The sequence below is a fragment of the Python bivittatus genome, unplaced genomic scaffold, assembly GCF_059951505.1.
Source record: "Python bivittatus isolate LINGU-HERP-01145 unplaced genomic scaffold, Pbiv_v1 ctg000480_np1212, whole genome shotgun sequence".
Taxonomy (NCBI): Eukaryota; Metazoa; Chordata; class Lepidosauria; order Squamata; family Pythonidae; genus Python; species Python bivittatus.
In genome coordinates, this window is record NW_028277075.1 from 81,096,589 (window position 1) to 81,117,141 (window position 20,553).

The 20,553-nt window shown below is 36.1% G+C and overlaps 1 protein-coding gene across 2 annotated transcripts in view; it reads left to right on the plus strand.

Moving 5' to 3' along the window:
• EPB41L5 (erythrocyte membrane protein band 4.1 like 5) overlaps positions 1-20,553 on the plus strand; it is a 63,468-nt gene that overhangs the window by 23,802 nt on the left and 19,113 nt on the right. For both annotated transcript variants that reach the window (XM_025166364.2, XM_088146416.1), the window contains exons 7-16: positions 3,719-3,771; positions 6,271-6,391; positions 7,153-7,240; positions 8,113-8,201; positions 8,548-8,617; positions 11,540-11,709; positions 12,891-12,997; positions 13,453-13,480; positions 14,051-14,093; positions 14,965-15,071. In XM_025166364.2, coding sequence (XP_025022132.1) covers positions 3,719-3,771; positions 6,271-6,391; positions 7,153-7,240; positions 8,113-8,201; positions 8,548-8,617; positions 11,540-11,709; positions 12,891-12,997; positions 13,453-13,480; positions 14,051-14,093; positions 14,965-15,071 — 876 coding nt within the window. The remainder of the gene's footprint in view (positions 1-3,718; positions 3,772-6,270; positions 6,392-7,152; positions 7,241-8,112; positions 8,202-8,547; positions 8,618-11,539; positions 11,710-12,890; positions 12,998-13,452; positions 13,481-14,050; positions 14,094-14,964; positions 15,072-20,553) is intronic.

Consider the following 20,553-nt stretch of genomic DNA (forward strand, 5'->3'; position numbering starts at 1 on the left):
CTCAAGGTTTCACATGGATATAGATGTGGGAATGAGGATCTGTTGTGCATTGGGGATATATTGCTCTATTTCAGACTTTGAATTTTGGATGAGTAGCTGATATAATATAAATGAGAAATGTATTAGTTATGTTCATGGTCTATGTATTTTTAGAGCCTCAAATCATTCTTCATGATTGCAGTACATTATCCATATTGCTTCTGTGCTTCCACAGAGCTTCATTTGAGTATATTTCTAGCTGAGAAGACTTTGGTATCAGATCTGATGTTGTTGATACTGTTTACATTGTCATCACATCTCCTAGATACTTTTTATATATAGTGCTGAAGCACCTGTGTGTCATGACCTCTTCCTTGACAACAAGAACCTGGTGGATCTCCTAAACCACAGTGAAGCTAATCCAGTTTACGATGGATTCTTCACATATTCTCTGCACATGACTATATCCCTGTATCTTTGATTATGCTTTCTCTAGTTTTATTTCTGGGTTTGGGGCTGTTTTGTTGTTGTTGTTGTTGTTTTGTCCTGCTTGTGCATTTTGTGAGGTTTCATAGCTTTGAATCATTTCTGGAAAACAGGCAGATACAAATAACATTCATCATATGACACCACTTATTTGGCTCAAAGTCCTTTGCTTCAAACTAAATGTTTGACTGTGGTCCTTTGCAAGCAGATTTTTTCATCATGGTGCATAATCTACAATGGCTGGTCTCTTTATAGAATGAGGATGGATACCTGATAGGTCACCATTTCTCCCTGTAGGTCATAGGATTCTATTGCACAAAATTTGTCACCACCTTTGTGATGATCCAGGATATATATATATCATGTATGCTATGCAGATATAGTTCTACTGCTCTCTTCCGCTTTTGCATAGGAGTTGCCTTTATCTGCCATGTTCATATCTTGAGTTCCTGAACAAAAGGTGGGATATAAATCTAACTAACAAACTTATTTTGCAGTACTGGTGTTTCTATTACCTAGATAGTCTCTTTCCAAAATTTCAAGCATATCTGATAATCCAACAACTTGTTCTCCTCTGACATCCAGTAAATTCATCACAAGTAGCACATCCAATCACCTTTCTTATGAGGCTAAGTGGATTTGATTTAAACATTTTGTCTACATCTCAGGTTTTACCTCTTGTTTACTACAAAACATTATGTCATCCCTGTTGTCTCAGGTATCCAAAGTTTTAACTTCTCTTTGCTATTCTTTGCTCCAGTCTTTTGTTGTTGTTGTTGTTCAGTCATTAAGTTGTGTCCGACTCTTCGTGACCCCATGAACCATATTGCGCCAGGCCTTCCTGTCCTTCACTGCCTCCCTGAGTTTGCTCAGTTTCATGCTCATTGCTTCAGTGATGCTATCTAACCATCTCATCCTCTGCTGTCCTCTTCTCCTTTTGCCTTCAATCTTTCCCAGCATCAGGGTCTTTTCCAAAGACTCCTCTCTTCGCATTAGGTGACCAAAGTATCTGAGCTTGAGCTTCATTATCAGTCCTTCCAATGAGCAGTCAGGGTTGATTTCCTTTAAGATTGACTGGTTTGACCTCCTAGCAGTCCAGGGGACTCTTAAGAGTCTTCTCCAGCACCACAGTTCAAAGGCATCAATTCTTCGGCGCTCAGTCTTCTTTATGGTCCAGCTCTCACAGCCATACATTACTACTGGAAAAACCATAGCTTTGACTATGCGGATCTTTGTCGGCAAGGTGACATCTCTGCTTTTTAATATGCTATCTAGGTTTGCCATAGCTTTCCTCCCAAGGAGCAAGCGTCCTTTAATTTCATGGCTGCAGTCTCCATCTGCGGTGATCTTGGAGCCCAAATAAATGAAGTCTGTTACTGCTTCCATTTCTACCCCTTCTATTTTCCAGGAATTGATGGGTCCAGATGCCATGATCTTAGTTTTTTTAATGTTGAGTTTCAAGCCAGCTTTCGCACTCTCCTCCTTCACCCTCATCAAGAGGCCCTTTAGTTCTTCTTCACTTTCTGCCATTAGGGTGGTATCGTCTGCATATCTGAGGTTATTGATGATTCTCCCTGTAATCTTAATTCCGGCTTGTGATTCTTCCAACCTGGCATTTCTCATGATGTACTCTGCATATAGGTTAAATAAGCAGGGTGACAGTATACAGCCTTGTCGTACTCCTTTCCCTATTTTGAACCAATCAGTTGTTCCATGACTGGTTCTAACTGTTGCTTCTTGGCCCACATACAGATTTCTCAGGAGACAGGTAAGATGGTCTGGTACCCCCATCTCTTTAAGAATTTGCCAGAGTTTGTTGTGATCCACACAATCGAAGGCTTTTGCATAGTCAATGAAGCAGAAGTAGATGTTTTTCTGGAACTCTCGTGTTTTCTCCATGATCCAGCGAATGTTGGCAATTTGATCTCTAGTTCCTCTGCCTCTTCGAAACCCAGCTTGTACATCCGGTAGTTCTCGGTTCACGTACTGCTGAAGCCTAGCTTGTAGGATTTTGAGCATAACCTTGCTAGCATGTGAAATGAATGCAATTGTGCGATAGTTGCTCCAGTCTTAGCTGTGCATTATTGTCTTGATCCTGTTTCTGTTATTCTTAATTCACTATTCAAAAGGTTTCTCAGGAGCTTTTCAATTTGTATCATCCAACCACCTAGTCTGTTCCAGTATGGAAGCTTTAATTGTTACCTGCTCCCTCATGATTACAATTTTTGAGCCTTTAGCTACCTGCCTCTTGAAAGTGATATCCTTTGTATCTTTCACCTCCATTGTCTGCTACTGAATTTTGTACCCTTTACATGGGACTGTAATATCTGACTATTTTATTTGTACAATTAAGAGACTGCCTGATTCCCAGTGACTCTGGGCTTACAATTTAAACGTTTTTTAAAAATACAAAAAATAAAAAGAGATCATAAGTAAGACAAACATATAAACCAATCTCCCCACCCCAACTCCATCCAACAGGGACTCAACTATCACCCTGCCCAAAGTCTGGGAGAATAGCCAGGTCTTTAATAGCTTCCAGAATGTCATCAGAGTGGGAGCCACCCGGATCTCTGGGAGTCAGAGACCACAAAGTGGCCCTTCTTTTCACTCTGGGTTTTATTTCTAAAGCCATCTCACTGTCCCATTTTGGATTGCCAAATAGTAAGTTACCTTGCTATTTACTCATATACATCAAGACAGACCACAAAGAAAGATATAGTACTTCATTTAATCATGGCTCTTTGAATTGTCTTCTCCATTTATACAACCCACCCTCTCATTGTACTAAGTTTGTTTTACTTTTGTTTCTGATCACCAAGTGTTTGCATGCGTTTGATGCCGGTTTATTGAAAGTCATCATTCCCTTCCTCCATTCCTAGGTCTTTAAAGCCTAATTATATCTGTACACAGCCTACTGTACAGTCCCTTGGGATTAAGGTGGCCAATAAATGCTAGAAAGAAAGAAAGAAAGAAAGAAAGAAAGAAAGAAAGAAAGAAAGAAAGAAAGAAAGAAAGAAAGAAAGAAAGAAAGAAAGAAAGGAAGAAAGAAAGAAAGAAAGAAAGAAAGAAAGAAAGAAAGAAAGAAAGAAAGAAAGAAAGAAAGAAAGAAAGAGAGAAAGAAAGAAAGAAAGAAAGAAAGAAAGAAAGAAAGAAAGAAAGAAAGAAAGAAAGAAAGAAAGAAAGAGAAAGAAAGAAAGAAAGAAAGAAAGATCCTAGAGCAGTTTGGCTAATACATTTTTTCTTGTTACAGATTGGAATGTCCCTTTGAAACAGCGGTGCAATTAGCAGCTTACATGTTACAGGGTAAGTTGCCTGGAGGATTTTGTATGGGCGTGCTGCTTAAGGCCAAGGGCTTCTTCAAGCCAAACAGGTTTCCTTTGCCAGTAGCAAACCATGTGTAGATGCTCAGTCACTTTTGTACCTGAAGGATCTATTTCATGTTCAATCCAGCCACGGGATTATAAAGCTCGTAGGGCAAAGTGAAGTAATGTTAACCACCAAGATCTCAGCTTTGGCCAACTGTTTTGCAACCTATCATGATTAAGATGTATGAGTGGAATCCTGAGGCTTGCACGATCTGTGATCTTTATCTATTCCTTTAAACAGGAATAGGAAGAGTCAACCTTCTTCAGTAAAATAGCTATTTTTGTGATTTGAATTTTGTTTAGAAAAACTCAATGAATCCCAAAATGTAACTTGGGTTGCCGTAGCAAAGCAAACTACAAAAACTGGCTGAAAGTTGGAGTTCTGCACTGAGTATGGCAACTCTTTTGCCATGTTCCCTTAGCCCTCTTTTAAAAGACTGTCAGCTTTTTACTTATTTTTTATTGTTTCTCATGAATATAAAAACTGTTTTCTTGATTTAGCTTTAATAAGCTTCTGGAATTTAAGAAATGAGTACAAATCTGTGCGCGATTTTATTATATGGTGTCCTTAAATTGTTCATCTTTATTTCCACACAATAATAGTTATTTAATTTTCAGAAGTACATTATAATTCAGCTAAACCTGATCCTATTTTTGCATCTTTAAAATGTATTTATGCAGAAATAATTTCCATTAAATTCAGTGGAATGTTTATGGGACAGCAGGCTTTGGAGGTCTTAATGCTGCTAGAATGCTTTTTAGTTTTAGATAGTTCTCAGGGTAGATAACTGACTTATAATTAGATATTCATTTCTGTCTAGGAATAAAGAGTGTTCAGGGATTGTTTGTGGGTGTAATTTTTTTTTTAATGTATAGAATCAAAAACACAAAGCACAAAGGTTTTGTTTCCAGGGGCATGCACAAAATCTTATAAATCAGTTAAATTATTCAGTAAGCTGCTTTCTTTCTATTACCTCTCAAATCTTTCCTCTTATTTTTTGCAAGATTTTGTCTTTATTCTTTTTAATATATTTAAACTTGCAGGTGCTTCCTGAAATCAGCTAAATGCAAAAGTGGATTTTGTTTCCTGCACAATTAATTATATATGATTATCTCTATGAAAAGTGTACTACAGTGCTTTTTAAATCACATCAATGCTGTTGTTTCCTTTATTTGCTACTAACTTGGATATTGCTGCCTGCCTTATATGTTCTTTTATTGTTTTTGTTCTTCTTCATATAAGCTATCCTGAGTTCTTTTGATTAAATTTGTGTGTAGCCAAGTCAGATTTGACTGCGTTACATCTATAAGCTAATTAAGCTAAGAGGAGAGTAAGTCCACATGCAAGAAAAAGAGGGCAGTATAAAATTTATGTTTATGTAGCCAAACTCAATAATTCTCAGTATTGCAGAAAAGTTATTAAGTGGCAGTCCAGAGCTTCTGTAACACTGCTAATGTAGATGGATAGTCTAGGGATATCAACTTACACTAGCCAACATTGAAAATTTTGATTTAATTATGTAGGGGTATTCTATTATCACTAAGTAGTTTTTGATAGATTCATGAAAATACATTGGTATGTGTACCAATGTGAAACTTTTCATTAGTCCATTATCTAATTAATTATATATATTAGAATTTAAATGCAATTGCCTTAATTTGGGGGGAATATATTCCGTATTCCAACCTAATCCTGTAAATTAGTTTTATAGAAATGTAAAACAATTAGTTTTATAGAAATCTCTTTTTAGAAGATACTTTATACAAATAAATAATATGACATAAAAACCTGGTGATACACTATGGTTGCATGCAGCCTTTGAGATGGTGGTTGCACCGGGAGTCTTCAAGAGAAAGGGACATCTCTAATTAAACAGATTTTCTACTCCTGTTTTCAGCACATTTGGGGGATGTGTGAGGGAGAGTATAGGTGTCAGGTTCAGCCCAAAGAACTCCATGAGACAGTGCAAATACAGTTCTGTTGTATTTATTAGCTTCCACCTCAGGACAGAAATCTCACCAGACTGAACCCTAGTTCCCAAGCCAGCCAGCCACAACACCGTGACTTCCTTAAGGAGGTGCCAGCCTCATCTTCTTGAACTTCCCACGCTCCTGCTGGGGGCTAAGAACACGCTTATCTCCCTGAGCCTGGCCTTCATAAGTCCATTCCATCACAATAGGAGAAATAAGAATATGGAGCATTCCCATTGTACAAGCAGAATTCCACTTGCATAACATTGGAGGAGACCTTAAATGTATTTATCAATACTCTCTCATTTCATGATAGCTAAAACACCAAAACTTAATAAAGAGTTTTAAGCCTCTAGAGAATGAACAATTCCATTACTTGAGCATTTTGGATATTAACTGTTCCAGCCAATTTATGAGAGAGTCTGTTTTTATTGAGTGAGTGACTGAGATACTCTGCTGTTTGCAGCTGAACTTGGGGACTATGATCCTATTGAGCACATCCCTGAGATAGTGTCCGAATTCAGATTTGTGCCCAACCAAACTGAGGAAATGGAACTGGCCATTTTTGAGAAGTGGAAGGAATACAGGTAACTAAGTGCCGGATTGTAAATGTCCACAACTTGTCCCTCCCATATAATCTGTGAATTGTAATTGTATGCATTATTTTCTGTCCATCATTGCATATTCCTGAGAATTGTTTTAGTGTTTGGGTTAAACTGGGATTTCCTCAAAATTTGTAGATCTGTAATTGATCCCAAGAGAGGGACCATAGTGAGTTAATTATTATTTCAAATAGCATTTAAAACAATTACACAGAATATAATGTCTTTTTGATAACATTTATGTCACAGTAGTATGTGTGCTAGCTTTATTCTTAATTTCTTTTTAGTTTTTACCAAAGGTTCCCCAGGATGGGGATCAAGAATCTGAGTCTCTCAAAATGCGGATTAGTTGGGGTAGTTTTTCTCTGTACTTAGAAACCAGATAAAGAAGCTGTTTTCCTATCTTACGCCATTTACGTTTCTGTACGGAACAAAGACCAACACATCTCAAAACCATCTGGTGTCTTCTGAATACCAGTCCACAAGCTTAGTATCTCCGAATTTATCAGAACAACGGTGTAGGTTTCCACAACTTTGCAAACTAAGTTTGCAGTGAAATATTTTCCCAGTCCTTACATTTCCAAATAAAATAAGCATATATGGCCCTGGAACATATTTAAAATTGAATTAGAATTGGAGCTCTAGTTTGTCCTAGGCACTTTTGAACTCCTCTTATGTATAGTCAGTTTTCTCTGTAAGGATTTTATTATTCTGCTGTTATTTTTGTGTTACATATATTATTTCAGGGGGCAAACACCGGCTCAGGCAGAAACAAACTATTTGAACAAAGCAAAATGGCTTGAAATGTATGGAGTAGACATGCATATAGTAAAGGTAAGATTGTAATTACAGTCTTTTGGGGAATGGTTATATTGTTAGTATTGCAAAAACATAATTCAGGTGTAAGAAAATGGATTGTTTTTGATTCTGTCTGTCATGATATAATACTACTGCTAGATCAGATTATCTGTCCCGCGGGCCCAGCACAAACCTCTGGATTTTAGGAGATTCTCCAGAGTAGTTTTGATGGGATGTTGCACAAAGGAGAAAACCCATGCAACTGCCAGTTAAGGCTCTTGCCAATGTATCCCAATAGAAAAAAGGTGGGATTTATTATTCCACCTGTCTTTAAATATTATTAGAGTTGTTGGTGATAACAGTACAACCTAATCATTTAACACAATTGGCTGTGACTAAAAGCCGTTTATTTGTTTCTGGCTCCCACAGTACACACAATGAATATATTAGTATAAACTGACACTTAATATTGTAGTGTTTTGATGGAAAATATGATGAAATCCGTAGGGTTTTTCTTCTAAGAAATAAAATCTAACTGGTAATCTAATATTAATAATTTTAAAGGAAGCACTAATCACAAAGCTATCGTATAAGTAATATTTACATTGTTTCCTCCCCCACCCCCATTTTTTTAAAATTCCATTCTTTCCAGCATAGCTGTGTAAGTCTTCAGTGTAACAACAAAGTGTAAAACATTATGAAAAGTACAGATCATCCCTAAATGTTCTGTTGAGAAATGTTTTATAGGGAGTTTAGTAGAACAGAAGGTTCACTTGGTAGGTCATGTGTTAATTTAGATATATGTGACTCATTTGCTGCAAAATCATAATAATAAAAGAATGATTATATTAAGATGACCTGTTCTACGTACTGAAGGAATATTTTAACCTAATTTTAATTATCATTAGGCAAGAGATGGCAATGATTATAGCCTTGGACTAACACCAACAGGAGTCCTTGTATTTGAAGGAGATACCAAGATTGGATTGTTCTTTTGGTAAGTTGGATAACTTATATATCTGTGGCTGGACTGCCAAGGAAGTACTGACTAGTCCCAAAGTCATCATGCCAGGACCATGGGAACCTCTGGGGAGGCTTGAAGAGTGACTCAAATGTCTGGCCAAGCAGGGGGGAAGCATATCTGATAGTTGACTTTTAATCAAAGTTAACATTGATACTTAGATTTAAAGCGTATTATAATTGTAATTCTAAGATTTTTTTTTTTAATTCGCTATGCAAGATAATATCTGTTGGTGTTACAAAGATTTTTCCAAATTTATTTATTTTTATTCTTTATGAATAAATTGTAGTAAAAATACATATACCTATTTTTCCTTTTGTAGGCCAAAGATTACTAGGTTGGACTTCAAAAAGAATAAATTAACACTGGTGGTGGTTGAAGATGATGAACAGGTAAAAGAAAAGAGTCTTGTTCATCTGGTCTTATAGAAAGTAATGTCTCTGAAATCAAACTTAATTTTATTGTATCTCATTAAGGTTAGGCCAAAAGTGTGTGTATTCTTTTTGGTCACTAGATCAATGGAGCCATCACTATAGGTTAGCTCCCTCTTCTGAGTGGAGAGCGGGACAAAGAATTTCCTACACTGCCAGGGGAAGGGGTAGCTCTCCCTTTTAAAAGGCCCAGTCTCTGCATCTCAGCTGACCACAGAGTTTGAAGGTGGGTTTTCTTTTGGGGAAGAGAAAGGAAGTTCTTGATTCTGTCTTCTCACCAGAAGAAGTTAATCCAAGTATGTTCCTTATTCCTTGCTATAGCTAAGAAACATATATCATGCTGACTTGAAATTCATGTACTATTTTGTTCTTTGGGAGCTCCCTTGCAATGATGGTGTACCTTCCATGTGAATTTAATTGTTATTTTTCTGAAGAATTTTTACTTTTTTGTGAGTGTCTGGGCTAGATGTCATGGAATGAATCTTTCAGAAAATGCCATGTTAATTCTATATGACATTTCAGTGACTTTCAGTGCAGTCCAACCTAGTATCTTTCTGGAGTGACTGTCAAAGTTGGATGGAGCAGTTTTATAGTAGTTCCACTTTTACTTAGACAAACATTATCAGAAGGTAGTGCTGAGGAATTTCTACTCTGGAATGTAAGGTCAAAATTCCATGAATCAGGATCTCAGATCATTTGTTCTCATATTTGACTGTATCTAAGGTTCATCCATAGAAAGCTTTTTTAAATATTGCCTCATTCTGAGGATTGGAGACTGATGACAAGAGAGGGATTTTTGGTGTTGGCCCCTTGTTCTTGGAACATTTTCCAAAGGAAGCATGTGTATGGTACACACATCTCTATTTATTTTAAACATTTCAGGTTTTTAAAGTAATTTATTATTCATTTTATTTCCTCTAGCAGGGTTTTAATTGTTATGCCTATTGATATTTTAGTTTAATATTTGTTTTATTTTATACTAGGTTAGCATGTTTATCTGTTTTATAATGTGCAAGTGTATTGTATTTTAACTATTTAAACTGTCCTGTACAGTGCTTAGGAAAATTATTTCATAAAGGACTTAATAAATAAAATGAACTAATGATTCATTCAGTTTTCATAGAAAATCTAGAATAGCTCTATTATGTCTGCATTGATACATTATATTAAGCCATAAGTACTGGCTAAATAGTGATGCAGAAAGTCTGCAGAGTGTAGTGGTTAAGGTGTTGGACTTGGATTGGGAAGATGCAGAAAAAAGCCCTCACTTAACTTGAGTTTGCTATGTTACATTTGGCCAAGCACTCAGTCTTAACTCAATCTACCTCATAGAATTGATATACAGATGAAATTAGGGTAATCCCCATGGATGCTACTCTGAGCTCTCAAGAGAAAAGGCAGGACGTAAAAACAAACGTATGGATGCAGGCACACCCTAGTTTTTCTTCAGAAGAGGCCAGAAATGATTCTTTTTACTTTTTCTTTCTAAGCTTATTAAAGTTGTCTTCTACATTGTGGACAAAACTAGAATCCTATTGCTAAGCTTAACTATGGACGGTTCATGAGTTGGTGGTAATGATATGTTTGGAAGTATTTGAAATTGCTTTGTATTCCTTTGCAAAATATTTATAACTGTATGTGCACCTATAATAAAAGTGTGTGATGGATCGTTATCCATATTATAAACAGCCAGTTTGGTCTAGTGGTGAAGGCACGAGGCTAGAATCCAGGAGACTATGAGTTCTAGTCCCGCCTTAGCTATGAAAGCTGGCTGGGTGACTTTGCGCCAGTCACTCTCTCTCAGCCCAACTCACCTCAACCTCAGGGTTGTTGTTGTAGGGAAAGAAGGAGGAGGAAGGAGTATTAGGTATGCTCGCCACCTTGAATTATTTATAAAAAATGATAAAAGGCGGGATAAAAAATCTTTAAAAAGAATGCAAACACCATTTCCTCCAGATGTGACGAAAACCATGAGAATAGATAATTGGCCATGGAAAACAAAGCTGTTAAACACTGATACTCCAGTGTTCAAATGAGCATGCTTTAGCCAGGTTGTTTAAACCTCTGGGTAAAATACAAAAGCATTTTATTAGATTGTGTCAAACTCTCACTGTAGGTACCAGATTAATTTAGAATTCTTGATAAAGACAGTCTTTCTCCTAACAATTCAGTCAGCTTTGCAAATAAAATCCCTACTTCTCTCACACTAGTGAAAGGCTCACCTAAACTTGCTGGCATATTGAATAATCTTATAGTTGGCATATTGAAAGTTGAATATGCCAACTATATACTGCACTTTTTGAAGACAATGACATAGCTGGACCATACGAGCAGAGCTGAGCAAATTATTCAAACTGTGGTAGCTTGGCATTTTTAAAATGATTGGGACAGTTGTTCATTTTAAGCAACGAGTGTTCTACATCAAAGCATAACAATTGCAATTATTTTTGTTCATGCTGCTCAAACAAGAAGGGAATCCATTATCCTGTGTCAAAACAACAAAAGGAACCTGTTGCACTATCAGTCTTATAAAATATCAAAGAGAACATTTTTTTAAAAATCAGTAAATACTCTCTTCAGTCTTTTGTAATGTTAGTAGACATCTCTTGAATTGCTTTGGACATGTGCTCAGAACAAACCGTCTCTTTCTTCAGTGAATAGTATCGTTCTTGCCTTAAGGCAGTGTTGTCCAAACTTGGCCACTTTAAGATGAGTGGACTTCAACTCCCAGAATTCCCCAGCCACCTGGCTGGGGAATTCTGGGAGTTGAAGTCCACTCATCTTAAAGTGGCCAAGTTTGGACAACACTGCCTTAAGCAGTGAAGTCAGTGTTTCTGTGCCTTCCATTCCACAGCGTTTCTGTGGTGTTTATCTTTCTTGAAGGGTAAAGAGCAGGAGCACACTTTTGTCTTCAGGTTGGACCATCCAAAGGCCTGCAAACATTTGTGGAAGTGTGCCGTAGAGCACCATGCTTTCTTCCGCCTCCGTGGACCTGTTCAAAAAGGCTCCAGTCGATCAAGCTTCATTCGTCTGGGGTCCCGATTCAGATACAGGTTAGCAGTATTTCCCTTTTGCTTGTTTCTCAAATAATAGAAAGGAAATAAATGGGCTTGATTACATGGGCTACTTACTCCAGATTCTTACTGGCAGAAAAGAAACATTGTAGACTTTTGCATATGAAATTTTTTAAGATCTTTGCCTTTTTGGAATTGACTCTTACAGAATATTATTAGAAAACTTTTTCTCTTATTGTAGTTAAAATGGAAACATTGTTTTGGTGTATGCTTATAGTCTACCAGCGGTAAGATTTTATTACTGAGTATAGGTATATATCCTTAACTGTTTTCAATTTTCCTTTAAGAACAGCATTTTGAATGGGAATTGGTGAAGTTAGCACAGTACTGATCTATTACAATGGGCCTTCTGTCAGCTGTCCAGCTACTGCCTTTTGAACCAAGTAAATTGCCAGATGCCTTTCAAAGGAAGTACTGGATGGAGCACATTACTGAACCTCATCTGGGTATAATTGGCCATTTTCCAATCTCCAACAAGTTGTGACTAGCACATCAATGGAAAATGTACAAGCTACACCTCCCTCATAATTTTTCAGATATATTGCTGGCTCAGACAGCATTTCCACATTGCAGCCGTGCTTCCTGAAGGTGGGAGGTCTAATCCCAGCCTATTTCAACATCTTTAAATGAGCACATCATTTAAAAATGTGGACTGCGGAAGTGGATTAACAGGGTAAACGATTTATTTGGGAGGGAGTGGTTTTGCTCTTTCTGGATGTCTTCAAGCAAAACCTGTATAGACATTTGTCAGGGATGCTGTAATGTGATTTCCTGCACTTTACATGGGACTGGATTAGATAATTTAATTAATCCCTTCAAACTCCATGATTCTGTGCAAAGCCAAGCATCTGCAATTGTTTTTAATTTTGCTACAAAACTTAAATTATTTTTGGCCTGACTGGCATGGTGGCAACTTTCTCAAGCTGGCATGTAAACCTGAAAAATGAATAGCATGGGGGTTGTATGCTTGGTCCGAGGTCCAAAATACTTCTTAATAGTTTTTAAGGCTCTACTGTTTAATATACTTATGAAATCTAGTAGTAATTCATGGCTGGCTTAAATATACATGCAAGGATAATTATGTGTTAATAATTATGTTGGAGCAACTTAGCTATATAAATCTTTTTTTTTTCTTGTTGTTCATTGCATCCCTCATCTAGCGGGAAAACAGAGTACCAGACTACAAAGACTAATAAAGCCAGAAGATCAGCCTCTTTTGAGAGAAGACCTAGTAAACGATACTCAAGGAGAACACTACAAATGAGAGGTAACCAGGCTTTTATTTTTAAGGCACAGCTTTCCTTACTCATGCTACCTCAGTAGAAATTACTAAATTTTCTTTTAACTTCTGATCTCCATGCCAGTTTTGAAACAACTTGCTGGGTATTTTAGATGGAAGAAACAAGACATATCCTTCCTTGGATTATGTAACTGCTATCATAATTTTTTGAATCATGGCCAGTAATATTGTTAATAGATTATATTTTCCTCAGCAGCTATTCCAAGTTGTATCTCCTTAGTTATTGGCAATATCTGAGTAAGATGATAGATTACATAGTGCTATACAGCAAACTGTATATTGTCACTTTTCCCCAAATTTCAGGTTTTTAATATTTTTAAAGTATCACTCATAATATTTTGCAATGGTTTGGTTAAAAAAAAATTGTCTGTTTGATACATTGTACAAACTCAATAATGTTTTTGTTTTGTATTTTATTATAGGTAATCCTAGTGTATCTGAAGGAATTAGGTAAGATATTCAATTATTCATGTTATTCTACAGTTAATCTTACTCCATGATTTTATCTTTTTGGAATCCTTCAGATGAAATTATGAGTGGAAAATGCTTTTTTCCCCCCTAGCTTTCTTGGAATATTCCTAATGCTGATGGTCTTTTTGAAATCTGCCATCTCAAAAGAGCCTAGAAATCTTTGTAAGAATTTTAATGGAAGAAGGAAACTATCCAAGCATTTTAAACTCATGGGACTTTGAATGTTCATGTATTAAAAATGGACATGTTGTAATTTACAGAGGGAAGAAATTGGAAGAGGATATGATGCTGTTAATAGAACTACCTGTGTAACATCCTGCAGTCTTAGTTTCCTATAAACTACTCACTGAAGTGCCTTAGAATCATAGAATTGAAAGGAGCCATTCAGTCATCTAATCAGTGCAGAAATCCAATTGACATATCTCCAACATCTCCTTGAATACTTCTAGAAATAGACCCTAACCCTGGTCTTCTTGAATCTGAGAGCAGATAAGTCTTCAGATAACAGTTCAGTCTTTGGGAAATTAAACTGTTGAATTTTTCTTTCAGCCTTCCAGATAATGTTTTCAGTCAAAATAATGGACCACAGCAAGTAAGTCTGTCTAAAAAGTTTATTTAACTATGGTTTATTTAACTTCAAAATTAAGTTATAGTTTCTGTATGCTATACCTACTAAATGTCATGTGGGAACATTTGGTTAAAATGCCTTTAGGAGTTAAATTTAAAACAAGCATTTGTGGACTGAAACAGCTTTTTCTTCACCTGTATTCTTGGACAGAGAGCTACTTCTCTAAATAGTAAAGGCAAAACTACTGCTAATATCTTTAGATGCTATTGAAGTAGGAGAAATGTATCCCTCAAGTATTTATTTTATTTATTTATTATTAAATTTATATGCCACCCATCTCCCCCAGAGGGGGGCTCTGGGCAGCTTACAATTAAAAAACAAGACAATAAAAACAATAAAAATATAAATCCCCCCCCCCCCATTAAAACACAAATAAGTAGTGAATGCTTTTTGTTTTGAGATACAATATTCATTCTTGGAAAATTCTTTTCATTCCTTCAGTCTGTAGAAATAGTGTGCTTTTTAAAGTGGGGTGAAACTTCAGTTTAACAGACCCCATTTACTGGACTTGGATGCTGTGGACAAACTTTCCATATGGAGATCACCCTCCCAAAATAGGAGACATATCTATGGCATCAAAACACAAAACAAAAAACAAAGTATACCAGAAGGTACTAAAAAACCCTGTTAAATTTGTTTTATTCACAGAGATTTACAACATAGGCTTTTTGGTATTATTATGCAAATGATGCAGGTTATGCCATCTGCAATAATATATACATATTTGCAGACATTCAGAAAGAATGGACAACTCCTCTCATCCTGAATGGTCCATTAAATCAAGGTTTTATTGTAAAGTCTGCTACTAATACAAGTTTATCTTTTGTCTTTCAAGAACTGGAGTACAATACCTTCTGTAGCAGCAGTTCCTTCTGGTCCAGTCTTAGTTGAAATAGAGAATCTTCCCCGGAATTCTGGAACAAGCCAACAGGATAAAAAATGGTATGTTACTCTGATCTCTCATCTTTTTCTATACTGAGAAATAACAGTTATTACTAGTCACTTCAAATATCTTGCATGATTGATTTTGGACGCTGCTTATATTGTGTCATCAGAAAAATAAAATTGAGGTTTGAGTTTGGTAACAGGCCAGCACTCATGATAGATGTTCTTCCTGCAGAGAAGATTGAAGGAAAAAAAGTATTTCCGCAGTATCACGCAGGGTAGTATTCACAGCAGTGAGTGCTCAACCCTAAGCGAAGTATGTAGAAAGCCATTTTTCTCATCCTATCCTGTTTTCATTGTAAAATACTATAAAGCTAGCTAACTGATCAGTAGCTTAGGTTCCATAGTCATCAAGAGGAATTTGCACACAGTAACAACTGTAAGTAAGAGTTTGAGTTGGGCTTAAATTACCATTTCTTGATGGTTCAATCCTTAGCTATCCATTCTGTCTCAAGAGAATGGACTTTCTTTTGACTTTTCTTTTACTTCAGAAGCACATTATAGTATTACAGACATCTTGACTTAAAGTTATCTTAAGAGGTTCTGTTTTGTTTATGATTAGAACTTGACTTACTCTTGTTTTAAACCACTTGCAGTTATATTGAAAATATAAATTTAAATAATGTGTGATACCAAATGCTAATTCACAGAAAATTGTCTAATGCAAATCTAGTGGTTCTATCAGTTGACTTCAAAATAGTCTGGACCTTAATTTTATATCTGAAGCTGTTTTCTCAGCTGCAATCAAAAGCTTAATCAATAAGATGCTTTCTCTTTTCTTTTTGCCCTTGATTTATCCAGTGTCTGAAATTGGAGGTTTTTCTCTAAGATCTTGATCAATCAGTTTCTTCCTTCCCATGGTGGTGGTATAAGGTGGTGGTATTTATTTATTTTTATTCTTGTTTGTCTTACTGGTATGATAGCCTGTCTTACATAAGCTCGGTATAACTGCTGTGCTCATGTTTATTGATCCTTGCCTGTATTCTTAAGACTCCAGCTCCAAACAGCTCTAGCTGTGCTTTTATAGTTTTGTATAGCCTCAAGCTCATATCTTTCCTGAGAAAAATAAGAGTGTGGTTCAAAACCTGCACACTTGGACTTGTGTGACGAATTGTGGCTTTCAGTAAAGTTTGTTTTGCTTCCTTCTCTCTCTCTCCCTCTCTCTTCACACATACACACACATGCACACTGTGTGTGTATATATACATACACACATACAAATACATACACACACATAAGTACATCCCCTGTACATTCTCTACATGAATATAACATGAATATATTGTCACTTATTAAGTGTTTCTTTCATTATCTGTAAATGTGTCAAGAAGTCAGTGCCAGTTATGACTTCCCACTCTGGGAAAAGCTGGAAAATAGGTAAATGTGGCATGCATATGGCCTGCACACTATTACTCGCCTCTGTAAAGAAAGCCTCTGTTTTGGAAATGAGCTTTACAAGTTGCAGTGGGAGTGTCAGATAGAACAGTGCTCCTCTTCCGACATGCCCTGTTTACGCTACCCTTTTCTAATGATCTGTTCTGGACTTTATGATTAAAAGAACAGCCTAAGGTCTAACAGGCCTGTGCATGCCCCATTAAACATTGGCTGTGTTTTCCCAACCCTGTTGACACTGGGCACTTGAGTTTTCTTTGAAAGTATAGATGAGTCCTATGTTCAAAACATAATGCTGCTATAGGAGGCCAGTGTATAAAGTACAAAGTGATCCTTCATTGCCTTGATAGAAAAATATGCCAGTTCCCTTTTATTATCTGACAGAATGAATTATTTCAGGCATACATTTTAATAAATCTATATGGTATATGTGTTCATTCTAACAGGCTGGGTTGTTGTGTTCAGTGGGGGAAGGGAAAGCAGTAAAGATATGTTTGGAGCTGTACAGTCGGTCAGGTGTGCTGAGTTGTAAAGTTTGGAAAGAGATTAAGCAGAATGCATTGATGGAATGGGTGTCTGCTTGGTGGAGAGTGACCTGAATGTCTTGATTCCTGCCTACAAGGGCTGTCCTGCATCAGCTTCCTACCTCTTTTAATTGGGCTGTTACCATGATTTGGCTTTGGTTTTGCTCCTGCCACTCTTTTATGATCAGTCTCCTTTAGAGAACATTTTCCAAACACAGTGCTATGAAGACTATAATACTTTAAACCATTTTAATTGGGTAAATATTCATCTATTAAAGGAATGGTTCCTTGTATTGCTAGAATTCTGAAATTATGCTCAACATTTCCAGTGTTTGAACTAAAAAGTTGCAGACCTATTAAAATGTGTACTGCATTACCATTCAGAAAGTTCCTCTCAAAATTTATTTTTTCTTAGCCTATTCTTTGCAAAGAAAAGTATATTCTTTGTAAGCTGTAACAGTGGTTGTACATTTCGTGCTACCAGCTCTTTGAGGTTAATTTGTTTTCCTGAGAAACAGCTGAAACCTAAACCCAACCTTTGTCTTCTAGACTCTACATTTAAATGTTGGCATATTCTGCTGTTTTGATGATGGAAGAAACCAATGGAGCTGTATAGGAACAGGCAAAATATGAGTTTATCTGTATTTCTGCACATGCCATTTATTCTGAAAGAGATCAAGAATTATACTTATCTGGAACCTAAGGAAAGATTGATATACAAGCTATTTTGAATACCTGTCAACCTACCTTATTTACATTTAAGAAAAACTTGAACAGCTGATCAGCAATTGTTCTACAGTTTCAAAACACAGTTGATGTTTTATTAACAGCCATGATAATCAACTTCTCATAAAATAAATGTTCTCTAGGTAACATATTAATTAATACCATAAAGAACCAAATCCTTAACATAAACAAATGTTAACTTGATTAAAATTGTTTCTAAAGAAGACTACTTTTCGATGCCTACATATTTGCCTTAACATTCTGCATGCTTTTTAATCTACATTATTTTAATGGGAATATTCTAGTCTTGTATACCACCTGTTTGTACTCTGTGGTATCATTTAGATTTTCTGAATTTAACCTTACTGATACTTGGCATTAATTAGTCCTCTCATTTTTATGAAAAACAGCATCAGTGGCATGCCAACTTATTTAGCATACTTACATATGAACCTCTTCCTCCTAACATGGAAAAATTATTTCAAACTTTTCCCCAGCCCACAACAGAACTAAGGTTGTAGATTACTAAAATATAATTATATGGCTAAGATTAATATAAACCCAACAGTTGTAATTGAGGAATTCCAGATGTTGCCTGGTTTACACAAAATAGTAAGCCATAAACATAGTCTAAACATCACAGTACTTAACTTTATATGTTATAATAAAACAAAACAAGCCATTCATGGCTTAGCAGAGTGTGTGAGGTTTAAATATAAGAAATCATAACAGTCATTTCTTTGCAACCCTAATGAATTTTTCTACTTCCTTTGAATACTCTTAACCAGTGGTCACTAATTTTTGAACAATTGGGAAACTTAGGACTTTGAGAGTGTTATGGGCCATCCCCAGCTTTACCAGGGAAGTATCCTTTTCAAGAATAGTTGTCATATTTTGTATGAGTAGTGACAAAACATCCATTTATCAAACTGTTAGTAAATGAAACTAAAAACAATAATAGTAATTTACCAAAGAACCCAATTTTCCCAAGACAGAGGTGGGGATTGAGCACCAAAATATACAGGTAGTCCTTGTTTAGTAACCACAATTGGGACCAGCAATTCAGTTGTTAAGCAGAGTGGTTGCTAAGTGAAACCACAACTGTGTTATTATCTTACTTCAGCTTTCTTTTGCTTTATAGACCTGCAAAGGTTGTAAATGTGAGGATTGGTCACAAGGTTACTTTTTCATCACTGTCGTAACTGCAAATGGTCACTAAAAGAGGCAATCGCTAAATGAGGACTACCTGAAATACCATTATTTTTGATCCATAGTTTCTGTTCCAGCATCAGTTTTATAAAAACAAAACTGATGAGATTCGAAGTTAACTTCCCAAGAATGTGAGTACAAGAAAAAGTAAGATTTGAGTGCCAATTCCAGACACAAAGTACACTAAGAATAACTCCAAGGAACTCACACAAGGCACATCCAAGGCAAAACAGATGCTCAAACCCCACAGGCAGATGTACATATCAGCTAAAGCATATTGAACTCCTGTAGACGCTCTACAAGATACACAACCATTTATTTTCAAGAGTAAATGTGAAGTCCCAACTTAATTTTTGAATTAAAAATATATATTCTGGTCTAAAACAATAATAAAGAATGTTGCTAATTAAAGTGTAATTGAAAAACCAGTAATTTCAAAGAGTCTGGTGGATAATAAGGAAGTTCTCTCTTAGTTACCATATTAGGCACCCCAGATTGAAACATTTGTTCAGTTCCTTTTATAAAACATTAGTGGTTAGGACCTCATAAAGGCTCAGATCAATAAATGTATTAATACACTTAGTTTTAAAATATAATTTCTTAATTTAGAAAATTGTATGAGTTGAAATTGAAAACATAGAAGAAATATAATTTTATATATAACTAAAAGGTCCATTTGATAATGCGATGATTCTAAGGGTCGGGGTCCCTTAAGGATCTATGCATTGTATAATTGCCTTGTTTCTAGAGAAGTCCTCATTCTGAACATACAAAATGCTTAATATAGCTTGGCAGAGCTACTCCAATTAAGTTCTCATGCAGATATCAGGTTACAAAAGAGAAGAGTAAATTGGAAGCTGAAGAAAAGCTCTCAGTCCTGCCTCTTTTTGATCTAAATGTCATTAGGGTAGCTAATCATACCCTCCAAGTTCATTAATCAGTAAGAACTGGCAAGTCTTCAATAGCTTCGTGCTTCAAAGTACAGCATCCTTTACTTCTGCCAGGCAACAAGGCTTATTTTATTACATGGGAGTGAGAAACACCATAGGTAAAATATACATACCATCTTGTCTATCTGGTTCATTCAGCTCTGGAAATTTAATTTTGCATGCTCCTGAAATGGACTTTGGGCACAGTAAAATGGAAGAAACCATGTTCAGCAGGCAAGATCCATACCAGGGCATTCTAAGTAGCATGTTGTGCATGAAGTACTTGGATCTTACATTTCACTGAATATAACCACAGTTTTTATGTTGAACTGCTTTATTTTCTGTCTTTGCTTTAAGCTCAAAATGATGTTTGTTTGTTTTTTAATTGTTCATAGTTATTCTGTTAATACTAGTCTGTAAATCCTAAACATTTTATCATGTAACTTAAATGCTTCATTGCTGCTATATCTATAAGGCACTCACTTTTGTCCATGAGTGCTGAAGCTGAACTTTAACTCTAGCCAGCATGTTCAATGGTGAGAAATGCTGAGATTGTAGTTTACCGACAGCTGGGGAATATTTGCTGCCCACTCTTGCTTTAGCACAAGTATGTTGCTGTGTTTATAGACAAGAGAAATAGGCACTAACTGTATAGGCTGTAAATGTAGAATGTGGTAAGCCGTGGAGGAAGTTATATAT